At 36.9% G+C, this 19,660-nt stretch overlaps 1 protein-coding gene across 1 annotated transcript in view; it reads left to right on the top strand.

The window, feature by feature from the left end:
• Nucleotides 1-19,660, top strand: part of adam19a (ADAM metallopeptidase domain 19a) — an 82,441-nt gene that overhangs the window by 16,715 nt on the left and 46,066 nt on the right. The window contains 1 exon segment of the mRNA XM_046851635.1: nt 7,899-7,975. Coding sequence (XP_046707591.1) covers nt 7,899-7,975 — 77 coding nt within the window.

Here is a 19,660-nt window from a genome sequence, read left to right as displayed (position 1 = left end):
ACACGAAATGATAAAGCATTACAAGCATATTGTAATAGTTCTTGTTTCCTTCATCTAATCAATAGAATAAACATTTACCTCCAGTAATTGAAAAGCCAACACGTTTGCAATCTTGTAGCTGCTCAGATGGCATCTTTGATATAAAACGGCATCATTTCACCTCCCTTTCTTCATAATTCCCTGAAATGCTGGCCAGGGGGCAAGAATGCATGAGATACGAGAAGAAAGAAGTAGAAGAGAAAAGATATGTGATGGGTTAAGGAAAGAGAGAAAGCTATCAGTGCACTTTTCACCCTGCTGGTTTTGTAACTCGTGTGAGAAGGAACTGTGATCATATATAAGCATTACTGCAGACTGTACTGAGAGTGCTTTTAAGTGAGAGCACAGAAGAGAAAGTGAGCAGAAGGTTACATGGGAGGAGGCCCCAAGAAACAAAAATAAGCGCTTCTGACACCAGCAATCCCGTAAAGAATTACATTTCTCCTATTCTCCACAGTCTCCAAATTCCCACTCTTCTCCCATCTCTGTTTCTCTATATATGGCTGTCTTTGTTTTTTTCCCCCTTTCTCATTCCTCTGTCTCCTTTTCAATTTTCTCCATCTCGGTGTGTTTTCTTTTCTCGTCCAGCCTCGGAGTTTGTTACACTTTGTGAGCTGTCCAGGACATTTTATTCAGAGTAGGTGATACTTGGCCTAGGTCTGCAGTTGCACCACGTTAACCCTGATGTTCAGAACAGCTCTGTTTCTTCTTGACAAGCAGCGAAGAATAAAGGCACTGTTATTTTCTTATTCGACTTGAGTGTTGATATGCTTAGAGGTATATATGCTTTTTTGTGTCAGGCAAATTTATAAATGGGCTCCAGACATTTGGTTGGAGCAAAACAGAAGTGATTAATAGCTGGCATTATGTTAACAGACTAGCCATTGTGAATGAGTTCATCTGTTAGAGATGTAAATTATGGCCAGTTTCCTACCAGACCAGTAATGGGTGATCATTAGTCAGCAATTAACCGTCAACCGTTAAGTCTAAAATCAATCTAAAATAACTAAAAAATAATTTCAACAAGTCAACAAGGCTTATTTTAGGGAGGGTGTAAATGATCAAAACAAGACAATCTGGTAAGCAGGGCTCATGGGGGAAATGTTTTATATATCTACTATATAGCATAAGAAAGATGAGTAACATAACTAAGATGCACATTTGTAAGTGCATAGTGTTCATAGGTCTATAGGCTAACAGCCTAAACTAGTAGACAAAATTTAATTTATTGAATTTTTTTGACCTATACACATGCCTAACTAACAACAGGTTACATTAGCTAAATAGCAGATGTTGATAATGACATTTAGTAAATAAGTATTTACTCCCTACAATAAGCGATATCAACATTATTTGAACCTTGGGGGGTATAAAAGTAGAAGGCCCACATCAGGTTCCACTTCTGTCAGTTTTTAATTAAATATAGTTTCTGAAAGGAGAATGACAAGACTATACTGAGGTGACAGGAAGTCTTTAGTAACTAATCAAATAACTACTGCTCAACTTTGGTAAGCAGAAAAGCATCTTGGAATGCACAAATTAGTTAACGCTTGGAGGCTACAGCAGTAAAAGTCCACAGAACATTAATTTGAGGCAACAGAGTTAAAAGGCTTACTAAAACTGAAGAGTTAAAGAAACACTGGAGTCTTCAAGCATCCAGTTTGATGAGCCTGTGCCCACTGGAGCCTCAGGTATTCATAAATGTACTAAACCACAAATTGCATCAGACCACATCTTTTTCCTGAATGACATCCCATATAGTGGTCCATTTTTACTGCATGCTTTTTCAGTCTCATTACACACAGCGCTGGCCTAAATAATTCAAATTCAGATTTTATGTCACATACACATTCATACAGAGTACGGCATGTAGTAAAATGCTTTTTACAACTGTCCGACATCTAAACATGAAAATAGATATAGAATATAAAATATATTTTTTTTATTTATAAAAGTATGTTAAAAGTATAAAGTATAACTATAAAAATAAGGTTAGGAATAATCTAATATACATGCACACTAGTATATATATATATATATATATATATATATATATATATATATATATATATATATATATATATATATATATATATATATACACTAAAAACATTCAATATACAGTACAGACCAAAAGTTTGGTGCATAGTACCATAGCATGTACCATAACAAAAAAGTGAACTGAAAATATGTCATATTGTAGGTTCTTCAAAGTAGGCATCAAGAGAATGCCAAGAGTGTGCAAAGCAGTAATCTAAGCAAAAGGTGGCTACTTTGAAGAACCTACAATATGACATATTTTCAGTTGTTTCACACTTTTTTGTTATGTATATAATTCCACATGTGTTAATTCATAGTTTTGATGCCTTTAGTGTGACTCTACAATTTTCATAGTCATGAAAATAAAGAAAATCTTTGAATGAGAAGGTGTGTCCAAACTTTTGGTCTGTACTGTATATATGTGTATACATGAATTAGACAGAAAGGGATGAATATGTGTATGGCAGATATTGACAGAAGTACAGATTGAAGTGTCCCAGTGTGATTGTCACTTATGTGCTGGTATTAAAGTGACACTGTGCTGTGCCATTCGGATGGCTGAGGTCCTTCACAATCTTTCTGGCCTTGGTCCGGTTCTCAGCTAAACCCACAACCCTCTGGAAGGCTCATCTGTCCTGCATGGTGCTGTTCCCAAACCAGGAAGTGATGCTACCTGTCAGGACGCTCTCAATGGTGCAAGTGTCCATATCACCTTAGAGAGTAGTTTAAAGTTCCTTAGGCAGTTTAGATGGTACAGACGCTGCCTGGCCTTTTTTTACCAGGGTGTTGTTGTGACAGGACCAAGACAGGTCCTGTGTGATGTGAACACCTAGGTACCGGAAACTATTCACTTCCTCCACTGGGGTTCTGTTGATGTTTAGCGTTTTTTATGACCACTCCTGCTTTATGCTGAAGTCCAATATTAACTTCTTAGTCTTGCTGGCTACTCTGAGGAGCTCCGGTGCTGAGGGTGAGGGAGGATGAGGTTTGTTTGCCCACAAAGGGAAGCTGGAGATCCATTGACACAGGGGTGGGCTGAATCCCAGGACCTCCAAGGAGGTGAACGTAGAGGGAACTATGGTGTTAAACACTGAACTATAGTCCACAAACAGCATTTTCGCATAATTCAATTTTCTGCAGTCCAGGTGTCTTATTGTTGTACTATGCGCTTATGTCCACCAGTCTGCCCTCATGTACAGCATAGAATTATTGTACAATTTTATTAAGTGACAGTGTTGATTGAACAGTTTGGACGTTGTTTAATGTGTGTGTGTGTGTGTGTGTGTGTGTGTGTGTGTGTGTGTCTGTGTGTGTGTGTGTGTGTGTGTGTGTGTGTGTGTGTGTGTGTGTGTGTGTGTGTGTGTGTGTCCGTGTCCGTGTCCGTGTGTTCATTTAAGTGTCCAATCCAATAACTTCCTTAATAGAAGTGTGAAAGCACTGGCTGCAAGGCCTCTTAAACCCAGACTTGCTAATCTTATATAAAGTGACGAGCAAAGTGTCGAGGTCAGTGAATTCACTACATGGAGCCTGATGTAGCTGGCTGAAAGGCATAATGTTTCTTTTTTTGATACCGTTATGCCGGTCCAATTACTCGCTTTGCTAATGCTATGACTTTCGAGGTGTGGACTTTTTATTAATTTGATTGAACCTAAATGCATTACCACATTCTCAAGTCACAATTTATCAAGAGGGTGAATCCTCATGACAATACATTTTATTACAATAGCACTGTGATTAAGATTGCGAGCTTAGAATAGAATGATGGTTAATCCCATCACTGCCATAGAGCAACGGTGGAGCCCTTGAATAATGCCCCCTAATTCTTAACTGCTAAGGATTGTATGGTTGGATTGACTGTTATTTATATTGTACGTTTCTTTTTTTTTTTATAAACGTCTTCCGAGTTGTTAAACAGTAAATGAATGTTGCTTATGAAAAGGTCGTTGATTGTTTTCGACCACTGGAAATGGAAAATACAAAGGTATTACAAAGACCTGCAAATTGTGACTCTAAGAAGACTGACAAGCTGTGATAAGACTTGAATGCGGTGATTTAAGAGTTCCCTTTCCTGTACGGGTGTTCTTTTGAAAAAGCCCGTGAGTTCTAGAAATGTTTTAATACATTAAAGGGAATGTTTTGGATTCTGTCCCACTGTGTCTTTCGAATGTACATTGTGTACCAAAAATGTGTTTGTGCATACACGCTCTGATATCCTATACTCTTGTTTGAGTGTACTTGTATGGCTTAGTTTAACATTTACTTTGCTAGAGTTACCACAGCATGTCCTCTGCTTGCAAACTCCCTCAAGTAGTTTGTTTGAACTGGCTATGAGTAACACTTACTGTTATACAAGGACACAGAAATACACAGAAAGGTTTTATACACAGAAAGGTTTACAAATGAGATCAAAGAAATGAGAGCTTCCAAAATCAAGGACAGTCAAAAGCCAGAAGTTTGTTTATATATATTTTCCTTAAGCTATTAATACCTTGAACTGTAATCTAAGGCACAGAAGTGAAACCAAATTAGCAAGGCAAGGTCTAATAGGACTCATAACTTCTTTAAACACACAGAGCCGAGACTTATTTTCGAGGCTTGTGATAACTGGGTCTTCATTTTTCAGTGTCTTTTGAAAACCTGGGCTTTTGCTGCATCCCTCCACTCTAAGATTCTCATTGGAGACAGCAGCAGACAAAGTATGAATGATGGTCGTTCAGGTAAGGCTGAAAGTCATAGGGTGTCTGTAGTAAATACGACCTGGGAGCGTCAGAGACAGAAAATGGCAGACAGGTCATATTAACCTTCTTTGTCCCAGAGGATATTGTGCCTCATCAAGATTTCAGTTGGCCTGTTTAAAAGCGCATTTGAGCAAAATGTTAAGTTTTCCTTGGAATTTGTCCATGAATCATTTGTCTACTTGACATTATTTGCTGTAGCATAAGAAAAGCGTGCACTAGCTGATGAGGACATACCCTATGATTTATGTAAATTAAAGTGGGGAGAAATGATAATTCTCTGGATAAGGGTTTAATGTAATTGGATGCTTTAAAAATATTCCTAAATTGTATGCCGGCTGGTATAAGTGCTTCTAATCAGAGGATTTCAGGATGCCAGGCTAATTATTCAACTCTTAAGAAAAAAAAAACTACAACTGGGAAAACACTGTAAAGATGGCTTAGTGGTACAGCAGTTACCATTGATACCACATTTCCCCGGGGTCACCTGTCCCGAGTGATTGCCTTTCCATGTCCAAATGGGTTTTCTCCTGGTTCATCCAAAATCCTACCTACTCCAGTTTGCCCCTCTGTGTAAATTTTGTGTGTGCATGCTGCTCTGCACTCAGAGCACTTAGACATAATCATTGTTTTTCATTTCAAGTCTCGCACAACTATATGAATGATTTGAAGGTGGCATAAGTTTATTTATTCTTGTCACATTTCAGCCTTTCATCCTACATTCACCTCTTCAAATGTATTGTGTATGATAACTGAATTCCTATGTGACATTGTATAAGACGAGCAATGTATAAGATGCATGAAATTCTCTCTACAGTTTGTTCTCTATACAGTAAGTAGCCTTTTGTGACTGTGCAGTGCATCTATCACGTCTTCCTGCTAGCTGTGAAAGCTCCAGCTGGGTTAGGGTGGGATAGTGCTGTCATAGGCACCCAGCAGGGTGCAGTTTTTCAGCCTGGCACGGTTGCTCTGCAGCCCAGTGGGAGCTCTCAGGCAGTGGGCACCTTGCGATATGTACCAGACTCCCAGAGTCTGAACTCCTCATTCATTTGTCATTCAGACATAATCATGTCATGAGAGAACTGACTGAGTCCAGTCCCATAAATATTTATCCTAGAGCAGTAGAGAATATTGGGCCATATCAGTCAGTATGCGTCATGCGCCAGCACTGCTTGTTGTGATGTCTTGAGAAAATTAGTTTTCTCCCATTCGTGTTTTGAATGGATCAGAATGAGTGTGTGCTGGGAACGGAGCAAATGTGATTATATTATAACTCATCCATCTTCATTGTACATATTAGGAAACTTGGGAGCATAGGGCACATGTATGTATAAAACACATTTAATGATCATTAATAAGAAATATCTGTTCCAGTCATGCACATTGAATATAAAATAAGTTAGATTTCATAGCGTGGCTCGTATATTTATCTTCCAAATTCAACTCCAGAGTTATTGAATCGAAATGAATAGACATAACTCATGCAGTAAGTGATATTTTTAAGTTTAACATTAACATATATGTATGTTAATAATAAATGATTTTTATTTATTTACGTGCATAGTTTTCTGTAAAACATTAATAAGAATTATCTATTTGAATTGCAAAACAATCATTTTTTTTTATTTGAGCAAAAAGTTTCTAAAAAAAAAGTTTCTAAAGTAAGAAAAAAACAACTATAAAAACAGTTTTTGAAAGGTGCCAATAATTCTGCAGTTAACTGCAAAACTTGACTTGTGCATTAACGAATATCGCATTCTCCTCTCCTTCCCTCCACATAGGTTCCGAGTCTCCCTTTCTCTTTGATAGCCTCTTGTAATCTCCATCTCACTTATCATCCTCCACCTCCCCCGTTCCATCTACCACCCCCCACCTTTTCGCCTTCAGCAGGCTCTCAGATTCACTAAGTGTTTGCATGCTTAAGCAAAGGGCTTCTCTCTCTCCATCTCAACCTTTTTCTTCAGTCAGCGAGCCGCAAATTGCTCTCGAGACCTCATCATCTCCTCTGCTCTTATCCCACACAGCCACGCTCTCCATTCAATAATATTCTCGCTTAGATCTAAATGTACAGCCCTGCATTTGCTGCACATTAAATTGACATTAATTTAGTATCTCTATATTTAATTATCGGGCTAGGGACTGTTATATTATAGATATCAAAATTATTCTGGGTTATGTAGTCAAGAAAGATGTATGTGGCATCTTATTAAAAAATAAACCGTTATAAAATAGCCTAAAATGAAACGAAAATCTTCGACACCAGCTACAAGCCCTATGGAGGATGTACCACAGACGTACTGCGTAAACATTCCAGACTTCCTGAAAAACATGTACAGACTCATTTCCTTTTTTTTTTACAATTCTATCATAGCTAGATGTCTATACTGAGCCTGTTTATAAAACATTCTGGGCATTTTGATCGCTGCTGGCCCTAGAGCATTTTTCTCCTCCGCTCTTGTTGTATCTCACTTTAGACTGGAAGGCCAGAGGGGGAGATAGGGGAGGGGGAAGCTTGTCTATTGATGGAGGGTTCTTTGGAAAACGGATACATGTTTGATGAAAACGCTCAGCCTCCTACTCAAAGGCACTCTTTTTTTTTTTTATCAGCTAGCACAGCTAACCACATGCAGTGCATATAGAGCAAACAGGAGCAAAAAGCTAGCCGCTAGGGCTCATGTGCTGGCTACAACCCCGTGCCTTTCTATTCATAATGGCTGAGCTTAAGTGTTGTGCTGGCACTAAAATAAACACATTTGTGCCTGGGAAAAGACAGTTTTGTTTTGCTGGATGACTTGGTTAACACATCATTCTCCCTGTGGAGTTTGAGTGCTTTCGATCTGCAAAACACTGCTGCCAATGTGTCTAATTCCAGTCCAGGTGAAGAGCAGTTAGTATTATGTAATTTACATGGTAATTTACATCATCAGAACATTATATTCTGCTTCCTAAATAGTGGAAATGTTCATTTGAATGCTGATTATTTACGGAATCAAAATGTTTAATTGATCATTGATTATTCCATCATGAATGCTTATAAATGTTAATCCAAAACTAATGTATATGCATGACTGGGTTTGTGTGCAGGATCGGTTTCCAGAAAGAGGAGAGATTCTTGTCTCAGCAGCAAACCTGGAACTGGTTCTAGAAGTGGAACGTAATCGGTAAGTTTTCCTTTCAGCTTGAATTGCTTGGTCATTTTTTATTACAGCACTGTTATGTTATTGAATTTGATTGGCCAAAATGTAGTTATACATGTTCTACAAAACCTTTCTTAAAACGTTTAAAGCTACTCAACAGGCACTTGTTTGGTGGGCATGTTTTTGGAAAGGGTCTCCAGTGTTAGCACTTTGTAACGGTGCTAACAGTTATGCTAATGCTGCTGAATGTTTTCCGGTATAAGATTGATTATACCACATTTATACCGCATTATTATTAGATTAATTCATAGATAATTTTCTATTCCCTTCAGCATAACCCGTGGTCTTTTTTGTTTTGTTTTACATAATACTGATGAAGCATTACTTTAGACATATTATGATACGCCCAATTGAATAAGGATTTGGGATTTTTTTAATCATTTATTCTAAAGTGTCAGTGATCAGCAGACAGATAACATTCTTCTGGTCCAAGGAGTGTCTGGCTCATTCATCAGCTGTCTCTTTTCTTCTAGTAGTTGATGAAACCATGCCTTTATTTTTACAGGTTGAGAAAGACAGGAAGACAGTTATATATATATATATATATATATATATATATATATATATATATATATATATATATATATATATATATATATGTATATATATATATATATATATATATATATATATATATATATATATATATATATATATATATATATATATATATTACAGGGACCAGCCTTGCTCAAACTCTCTGTTTTTAGAAAAACAGCACTGATTCTAATGTTGGGTAAAAGTCCAGCTCCTAATAGATGTTAACAGGAGGAAGCTGAGGTAGTTTGTTCAATTAATTCTGGTTCTGGTAGAGTGATCTGGGCGGTTCTGTAAATGCATTGGACATCAGTTAAACGGCTGTTGCTCTACTGGGAGAAGGAAAAACAGGCCATGTTGCTTCATCACAGTCTGATTGAATTACCAATTGCAGATCCACAGACTGGAATATTGGAATATGGTAGGAATGGTACTGCAGGGAATATTCTACTCAGGATTGTGTTTGAGCTCTTAGTTCTCTTTAGTTCATTAGTGTTTGTGTTAGACAATGTCATCCTTTGTGATCCCTCACTGTCTTGTCTGCTGTGGACTGTCCAAGACCTTTTTTGGACTTAAAAAGACAAAGTATTTTTCCAAGCGGGTCAAAGGGAATGAGAGAGATGTTGAGAAGTGGAGGGAGAGGACAAAGCGGACAGAGGAATTGTTAGGAATTTAAATCACATCCTGGCTGGGTTTGTGGAGAAGGAAAAACTCCAGGACTATTTGATGAATTAACTGAAGACGTCTTTTTTTTCCAGCCACTACTAGACAATTTTTTTCCCTGTATAGACAAAGCCAGTTCCCAGCAGGCCTAGAGTAAAAACGAGTCTATGCATGCTTTTATAACTCATTGAGCCACGCAGCATTTTTACATGCTTCACATACATAATGTGCAAATGCTCATCCTCCGACCCTTGAACCTTGACCGATTTACTCTCTGAGCCCTCTGCCTACTGAGGAATGCGAAGAGTAGAATAAATGTAAAACACCATACAGTAATTTCAATAAATAACCACTGAAGCTATTGAAGATAATGTGAGTGCCTATACCCTAAAGCATCGCACATCATTTTCAGCTCATTTTCTTTCTTCTTTTTCTTCTTTTTCAGCACTCCACTGTTACTAATATAGCTTTAAGGTGGTAAGAGCTCACCTTCTGAAAACTTACTGTCAACACATAACATTTGCTTTGTATTATCCACCTAGTTCTGTTTACAGAGGCATGCTAGTGATGGTTTTAAAATGAAATCTCTAGCAAAAATGAAATGGTGGGCTCAGCAAAGAACTCAGGGCCAGATAATAAACGACAATAAATGCAGGAGAAAGATTCTGTTTTGTGCCTACTGTATATAAACAGTGCATCTAACACGTTTGTTAATATAGAATTACAAAAAACAAAACTATATTTATGTAAAATTATTTATTATTATTATTATTATTGGTGGTGGTGGTGTTGCTTAATAGGGTGTTGGGGCATCATTGTCCTGGACACCATTCTTCCAAATGAGATTACAACTCATCTGCTCAATTAATGTTTAGATGATGATGCTCTTGAAGGCACTGTCTAACACTCGGTTACAATGATGAAGACCACGGCATAAGATTTATGTCATTTTCTTTTTCATCAAATCGGTTATTGAGCCTTCATGCACTGTGGCCTGGGGCGGCATTATCCAGGAAGGGACCACTCTTATCAGAGTAGGATATTTTTTCATAGGATAAAGATGAACAGTGCAATTAAAATTGTATCTATTTGCAGTGGCCCCCATGTGATTCATTATGTATACTTGTGGTTTACCGTGTAGAACCGATTCACATTTGTTGTGCAAAGTTCACATTTGGTTTATGGTCTCAAATTTTTTTTTTTCATAATATATGACCAGTACTTGAACATTAAAAGTATTAAAAGTAGAGGTAGTTCATGCAGGAGCTTAAGTGCATTTTAGCCTAGTGTTCCTCTATCCCCAAGAGAGGTTTTGAGAGACATTTTAAATGCTTTTTTTTCGAATACAGATCTTTTTCAAATCATTCTTGCTTAGTAATTATAAATTAAAACACCCCATTAAATTATATGAATTCATTTCATTGTGTGTGTGTGTGTGTGTGTGTGTGTGTGTGTGTGTGTGTGTGTGTGTGTGTGTGTGTGTGTGTGTGTATGCTTGCTAAAAAAAAATAACTGACTAGAAGACTGCTTACAGTGAGCAAGTCAATTTATGGAGCATAATCAAATGGCATCTGTGCTGTAGGTACTGTTTTCAACCTCAGTTTCCCTAGAAAACAAACTTACACATTACTAACACACTGAATTTTGTGAGTTGATGCCATTCCTTTATCTGTAAAAGAAATCTGTCTCTTCCTGAATGTAATTTCTTTAAATCAGAATCTACCGAGTTGGCATTTATTGTTTCTTTTATTGCGATTTAAATGGAGCTTGGGTTTTTAATTGTGTGATGCACCCAAACCAAGAAAATTAGTTTTGTCTTGTTGTGTCTTTTAACACATTGAGAAATATCTGCTCTGATGCACAGAAAGTATAAAAAGAAGAGTAGTCAGGTACAAGGAGAAATATTGAAGACAGTGCTTCTATGTGATATTATAAAAGTGTGCATTTAATCACATTTGAAAGAGAGGAAATGAAAGACAGGAAATATATGATAAGTAAAATAGGTAGTGTGAATTGTGAGGATCTAAGCGAGTAAAAAGCGGCCAGGTGAAGTTAGGATCATGGAGCGAAAATGATAACGCGCAAGCGAAAAGAGGCTTGAGAAATTAAAGAGTGAAAAAAGAGGTTTAACCACCAATCATTCCTCTATTTGACCTCAAATGAGAGCTTAAAATCACTGACCTCCATCTTTGATATTACTCCCACAAGACAAAAATCATTACGAGTCAGAGTAGGTTACAAGATGTGGTGGTTTGAAGACTCTCCACATCAAACCTCCACTTTGTGGAGTGTGTTTGAATGTTAATGTGGTAGTGTTTGTCGTATTCACACACTGTGGACAAATTTACATAGATTATTAGCCTGTGGATGTTAAGTGTGTCACGTCTGCACCAGCCTCACAGTCACATCGAAACACAAACTATAGCCATTTGTTACTTCACATTGTGCTCATTGTAGCTGTTCTTTGAAAAAGAGAAGTTGATGGGGTTTATATTTCTTAAAGTTATCCTGCATTTTATTTATGTTTTTTTATGGTATGCTTTCAGGGTGTGAAAAATGTCACTGCATCTAAAAAAAAGGATTTATCATGTATCAGGCTGTATGGACTAAACAGGTTCATTGCATTAATTCATTTACCTCCTTTCTTTCTTTCTTTCTTTCTTTCTTTCTTTCTTTCTTTCTTTCTTTCTTTCTTTCTTTCTTTCTTTCTTTCTTTCTTTCTTTCTTTCTTTCTTTCTTTCTTTCTTTCTTTCTTTCTTTCTTTCCCAAATTCAAATTCCGATTTTATTTGTCACATACACAGAGTATGGCATATAGTGAAATGCTTTGAAATCCCCCATTGTTAGGATAGCTGAGGTCCTTCACAATCTTCCTGGCCCTGGTATGGCACCGTGTGCTGTAGATGTCCTGCAGGTCAGGGAGCTCGGTGTGAATGGTACGTTCAGCTGAACACACCACACTCTGAAGGGCTCGTCTGTCCTGCATGGTGCTGTTCCAGAACCAGGAGGTAATGCTACCCGTCAGAACGCTCTCAATGGTGCAGGTGTAGAAAGTCTTAAGCACCTGAGAGGGTAGTTTAAAGTCTTTCAGGAATCTCAGATGGTACAGACGCTGCTGGGCCTTCTTCACCAGGGTGTTGATGTGACAGGACCAAGACAGGTCCTGTGTGATGTGAACACCTAGGTATCAGATCACCTGTGAACACCTAGTTACCAGGTCTTTCTTTCTTGCTTTTTGTATATGCAAGCAGTGTTAATTACAAGGGATTAATGTAAACCTTTCCATGACCCCTAAATAGAAATCTGTATGTACAAAACATGTACATGTACCAAGCAAAAGCACAAAAACTAAAAAGTCTAGATTATGGAAAGATCTGCAGTATTCATTACACTGAGGGTAGGTTCATCCATTCTTTGGCTGAAAATTCCTGAACCTTGTGTTGATCAAAGCAAACAGAGAGGATAACTGATTGCCAGAGGTTACTGTTAGCTTTCTGTTTATACACTGGTCAGAGTGGCACTGCTCACTTTTGTTTTGTGTGTCTGACAGCTAAGGTATCTACAGTGGGAGATGATCAGCAATGATTGTAACATTATTTTAGAGAAGCTTATGGAAAGATTGCAGTAATTGGTGAACATTTGTGAATAGTGTGTGCTAGATAAGTGATATACAGTTTACCATTTTTCATTTTCCAAATGCCAAATTGGTTGTTCTTATTGTAGACTACAGGCTATATGGCATCTATCTATCTATCTATCTATCTATCTATCTATCTATCTATCTATCTATCTGTCTGTCTGTCTGTCTGTCTGTCTGTCTGTCTGTCTGTCTGTCTGTCTGTCTGTCTGTTAACAAAAGAAAAGAGGCTTTTCATCACTCTAAGCTCAGTAATGTTTGTAATTTAAGTTATGGCTTGTGTTTTTGGTTTTGAGAAAAATAAATATACAGACAGATAGTATAATAATATCGAGTAGCGGTGTAACAGCGCACAAAATTCACGGTTCAGTACGTACGGTTTTTTAATCACAGTTCGGTTGTATTTTGGTAAGTTAGGAGGAAGAAAACAAATGCCACTTGTCATTTTTGGTTAACACAGTTTGTTATTATTAATATTTGTGATCAACATTTGAGCAGTTTACATTAAAAATGTTTTTTAAATAAAATGTCTGCTTGGTTAAATATTGCATAAAATTATATTTTATATTTTATAAAAAAAAATAATAAATCAGATGTATGCAGTACACTTTTATTATATTGATTAAAAACAAAATAAAATAAATTAGCACAAATAAAATTTATTAAATAAATTAAATAAATGGAAAAATTTGAATTTAATAGTTTACATTTGTTAGACCCTTTTTGGGTAATGCAGATGTGTAAAGTAATGTAAAGATATGTAATTGATCTAATTAGCTGTTCTACTTATTTCTGCATACATTAACAAATGTCTTCATTCTTTCGATCCTTCATTCATTCACTCCCTTGATATGCGGAATTGTCAGAATTTTCTCCTTTTAAATGAAATTCTTAAAGCTGGCTCTAAAACACAAACATTTTTTTTACTTTTAATTTTACTGCAAGTTGTATCCTGTATATAACTATGTTTGTGACAAATACAAAATCTTGAATCCATAGCGCTAGTGTTAGCTGCTACACATTTCCTGGTTAGCGGCTAAACCTAGCACTATTTATTTATTAGCGTTTTCATGCAGCAACAAAACAAATCTTATTTCCAGTATGGAGTGAGTAGCCACAGTGACACTGCGCTAACTCTAGTTTTTTTATGTCCCTGGAATTGTTGTTTAGGTTTTCAAGTTAAAAATCATTTTAAAAATGTGCTCAAAGTATGAGGCAGAGACAAAACAAACTTGTGGTCCACCACTTTATATGTTCCTGAGGAAACTCAGATAGTAACTATGTTCCTCACCTAAAAAGGCTCACACAATAGAAAGATTAGCCTCAACCTTGCCACAAACGCTGAGATTAAACTTTAATGGTGTGTTGATAATTATTAAGAAACACTGAGCAACAAAGAATTATATAACTAATAAAAAAATGTAGAAATTCCTTATGATAGAATTAATTCACAGTTATTAGTGTAAAGTAAAGTTGGCTGTTGTGTTGTGGAGAGGTATTAATGTTAACTAGCTTTAATTTTGGTGTAAGTAATAGTGAGAATGATGAGTGTCTTTGTTTGTATGATCATCAGAATTAGAAGCTTCCAAAAGATGACGATAATCGATGAGCCAAACAAACTGTATAGTTAAACGCTTGAGAGTCTCTCAGCTTTGTTCAAATTGAAAGTCATTGTTTTTTGGCATTTTTTTTGCTCTTTAAACTTTATGCACACTCATACTTCAAGCTGTTTGCTTATTTCCTTAAGCAGTTCATACTTTTTCTTTGTATTTCATTCGATTTGTCTTTCTTTCAGTGTTCTACTTGCAACAGAAGTGCAGTTACCCTTTGAAGGTTACCCTTCTAGCAGCAAAAATCATGATGTGTGAAAAGCACGCATAAGCAGACACATTATGTTAATAATGACAGATATAATTACTGTCATGCTGCATAGGAATATTAGTTACTCTAGGATTTATGCAAGACTCTGAGCTGCTATAAAGTAGGATCAGGATGCTAGCTAGTTAACAATTAAGTGTGTTTGTTTTTTTTAGCCTGCTAGTTAATAGCCCATTTACCCTGTAATTAGAGGTGATGCATTTGAATTATTTGCCACAACAACACTCCAGTCATAGTTCGATTATGTTTATGATGCTGCCTATACAATACGATTTAATTAAAGATCAGATTTTTATTTTTTTTATGAAGAAAAATATTTACTTTGTTTCAATGCTAAAAATTTAAAGCAGTGTGCATTTTGTCTGTAGAAAAATGTAATATGAATAAATGTACTACAGGTTCACCATATCTAAAAGAGAAATTCAAAAATGTATAATTCTCTCTAATTCACTGAATTGATTGAAACGTGATGTGCTCCTTAACCAAACTAGTAGAGTTCCAGCATGGCTAAAATGTCCAGTTTCTTTGACTTTCTTTGTTAGGCATTTTAGATCACAGAGCTGTAGGGACTGATAGTTACTGAAGTGTGGTTTTAAAGACCAATGTGCTCTTTATATATTTTAACGCTATGGGTTGTGCAGAAAGGGACCCTCTGGTATTCAAATGGTTCAATTGCATTAAATGCATAATTAATAAACTGCTGATCTCACACATTTTCATGATGCACTCCATTACGTTTGTTGCATTGCAATGCATGCGTGTCACTCTACCAATAACCTAATAAGTCTCAGTCAGACAGGGCTGCATTGCAGCATGCAGGTTTGGGGTGTTTCCACCTTTTATGTAAAAAAAATCCAAATTGTTTATGTACATGAGTGTAGGTGTGTCTACACCACATCAAGCAATGTATTACTTAATATACGAAATGAAAAAGGAAAATTTCTTTGGGTGACTTTAATATACATTAAGTTTGTTTTCTTGTTTTTGATTTAAGATTTGGTACTATAAAAGTTCTCATAAATTAGATCAAACTATTTAACTAGTATAGTTATACAGTGTATTTTATGTATACATGGTCTTATGATAGAAGTAGAAAATATTTATTATTTGGGGATTTTTTTAGTAGGGCTTTACAGTTCCATTTTCTGTAGATCCTCTCGACCTTTAAGTTAATGAGAGGATGGGTTAAGAGTCCCCCAGGCCTTGTGTCGTCATCTGGGGTCGGGTTGGTTGTAGTAGGTTCAATTCAAGCAGGGCCTATTCTAGAGAGAGCAAACATTACTAAGATTATTATTTTTGTGTGCCAGTTATTATATATCTTAATACAGGTTTTTAATGAATGGCTTTTGTAAGGATATAATGATACACAAAATTCTAATCTGATTAATACAAAAATACAAAATACAATAATATGCATTAAAAAAATATGCATTGACTTGATATGTGTGTGTAGGGTTTTCACACATTATTTATTTTCAAATGAATAAAGCTTTCAACATTATAATAATACAGTCATTAAAACCTAATGTGTTTGTGTAATCCATTTGGACTCTTAGCAGCACACAATAAAGCATACAGCTGTGTAATAGAATATAACGCAATTGAAGCATGGCTAAATAAACATTAGCTCATTGACCAGGCTTTCGATTGTGTGTAGGGTTGGCAGGTGTCAGCAAAAATTATATCCACACCTTACATCCCAACTATTTTTTAAAAAGCTGCAAAAAAGCACTTGACCTTAAACTATTTCTTCTTTGAGTGCACATGAGATTTTTTATTTCAAAACTAGTCCAATTCCCCTTAAAATCCCCAGAAATCACGCTGCTGTGACTCATGGTAGTGTGTCTAATGCTAGTTATGCTGCGAAAGTCATGCAGCTCTGCAGCACAAATGTGTTTCTGGTTCCTGTGTACTTCTATATAGCCAGTGGTCTTATATCTAGGTATGAACTTCTCTATCACTGCGGAAATTTCTTTCAACCAGACTGAATCAGCTGGTAAAAGCTGCCTGAGTGCAGCAGAGATGATGTACTCATGTGCTTGTGTGTGTCTTGTAGCACCAGCTAGTCTGTTAGCGTATTACACCATGAAATTTATCCTGCTAAGGGGAAGTCCGTTTTAACCCTGTCTTGTATGATATAAAAATAAATAGGAGGCCACATTTTTAGAGGTGGGAGTGTTATCTTCACTAAGCTTAGATGTGTATAACACCTTTCTTTATATAAACTGATTTTTGTCACGCATTCTATATTATGCTGCATGTATTGAATTGAGAGCCTTATATCGAAAGGTATCACTTTTACACTTTGTCTTGTGCAGAAAATGTGCTAGTTCTAAAAGTGGCAATGAGTTCATCCTTCTCTGCTAATGAGTGCATCAGTCTCTGTTAATCCTCCAGCAAAGGAAGTAGCATTCATGCAAATAAATTAACCGATAAAGGCTTCTTAGCTAAAGTGTTTTGCAATACTATTGACTCAAGACAATTTACATGGAAAAGCTCAATGCTAAGACACGTGCCAAAGCGGGTTAGGAAATGCGCGTGTTTTCCGTTCTGCAGAGCTCAGCATACAATGAGTAGCTGTTTATGAAGGCTCAGAACATCTGCACGTCTGGCCCAACACGACTGACTAATGGTGGGGCAATGCGCTTCTTTCAGTCTGTTTCTCTATAAAGCTGATTCTGTTCCTCTCTCAGCTGGTGTTTGTGTAATATGACTCTTCTCCATCTGTGTCTCCATATTAAGGAGATGAACAACTGACTGCAACAACACATTGTTGTAGCAGACTGGTGCATTTTTAGTTAGTACTTTATCAGAATACACTCAAGCAGTTAGGTTTTTGATTACAAAATGCAATGTGTTGGTCAAAATCTGTATTGAATTCAGAAGGAGTTAAGAAAATCTCAGCCCTCAGCCCACATCTTTAAATATGGCAAAGCAAAACATATTAGTGGTTTATACATTGAATAGTCATTTGTCTATTGTACACCGTAACTCTGGTGTGTAAAGTCACTGCCAGAATGCGAACATAGCTTTCCTGTCTTATTTTACAATTCTTCCAGCACTGTGTCTCTGGACGAGACTCATAATCTCGACTGCCTTGTGCACACTAAGATCAGAGCGTCCAGCTCTAAACGTCTGTTTTTCTTCATTGCAGAACAGCACACATGATTGTTTTAGCATGAAGCCAGCAGATATACAGTCAAGCAAACTTACTGTATTGTTAGCACAAAAACATTTCAAGCCCCTCCCCCAATATCCTGCCACGTCTCAGCCTGGCTTAATGGAGGAGCAACAAGAAACTGAAGGACTGAGAAAAAGGAGGAAAAAAGGGGGCACACTTTGGGTTTGTGCCTGGATTTAAGTGTATGTTTTTTATTGCACATTCTTTGTCTCCTTTTCATAGCTTGTGTCTTCCTTTCTACTCACTACACACACACACACACACACACACACACACACACACACACACACACACACACACACACATCCACACACAGCCTTTGTTTCAAGACTTTAACAGCCCAACCCGAATAAGGTGATTGTTCACAGATGGTACTGTTTAAGGAGGCAAGGAATGTAATACCATTTGAGGGTCACTGGGTCATTTCTCGTCACATTTCCCCCACTCCAAATATCTTTCCTTCTTTAAACTTTCATTCTCTCACGCACACACACAAGATTGGCTGAGTTTTCTTCTCAAATATCTTGCAGCTGTCTTCGCTAGGTCTAAATCCTGAAAATGAGAATCATGTTTTGACAAAATTGAAAAAAATAAATAAAAAATGACCGTGCAGGATGTTTGTGTGTGTGTTTAAGTGAGTGATGTGCTTGCTCAGCGACTCTTGTCCTTTTTTATGCTAAGCTGATTTATCATGTAATTGTGCAGAATGCTAGCAGAATGTTATCTAAAATGTGACGTAGCGATCTTCCGGTGCAGTGCAGAAGATGTTCAGACATTCTGTCATCAATCAGTGACTTCTAACAGAGCTTGTCAAAACTGCACATGTTCTTAGTAACCCAGACAGGAATAAAAATAGCAGTCGCTCAAACTTGATTGACAGGAAAGAAAATCAGCAAAGAATTCTGTACTATTCTGTCAAATCTCTTTCCGTAGATCTTTAATCGATGGCGTATCCTAAATGTGCATCAGAAATTAAATTAGGCCTTTTACAGCTTTTAATTTTTCAAGCTTTTTATAGGGTGAATGAAAAAGCAAAAGATAGAAAAGGCAGCAGCCAGAAAACTTTTCTTTTGTCATTCTATGGTATGAGTGCCAGGAGACGTTATACAAGCGCAAAGAAATAACCTTTTACACACCCACATCTGTAAAATGTTTTTTCGTTTTTGATTTCTTTTTTTGTCAGTTGGAAGACTGTTTATGCGGTCTTTCATGTTGCAGATACCATAGTGTTTGTTTTTTTGGGGGGTTTTCTTTTGCCCACATATTCAGTTAGAGGTAAAGACAGCCACACCTTCCGTGTAGCGAGTTGAACATTCGAGTAGTGATTTCCAAGCAGTGGTGAATGTGTGGTCGAAATTGTGTTTTCTTTTTACAACCACACACCCCTGCTTCCTGCTTACACCTTTTTTTCATGCACATTTATCTCTGCACTATTAAAACAAGACTGGGTTTTTTTGTGATAGATATCCACCTATTAATGGAAAAACAGCTTGACAAAGGGGAGTTTTTTCCTTCGTGTAAGTAAAATAGGAAGTGGACGGAGCAGCACTTTAATATCACACAATCGCTCAATAAAGAGGTTCTCTCAGGACATTCATCAATTTGGTGGAGGTAAAGCATCACAGGGCAGGGTGGTGGTGAGTCATTTCAAATGGCTGATTGTTAAAGTGCACCTGTTTTTAATGCTGGCAGACACACACACACATACACACACATGCACAAAAAACCCTGTCCTTGAAACCTTTGTGCAGATC

Source organism: Silurus meridionalis, chromosome 6 (assembly GCF_014805685.1).
Source record: "Silurus meridionalis isolate SWU-2019-XX chromosome 6, ASM1480568v1, whole genome shotgun sequence".
NCBI classification, from domain to species: domain Eukaryota; kingdom Metazoa; phylum Chordata; class Actinopteri; order Siluriformes; family Siluridae; genus Silurus; species Silurus meridionalis.
The sequence above is the reverse complement of the archived record's forward strand: the minus strand, read 5'-3'. Positions and strand labels throughout refer to the sequence as shown.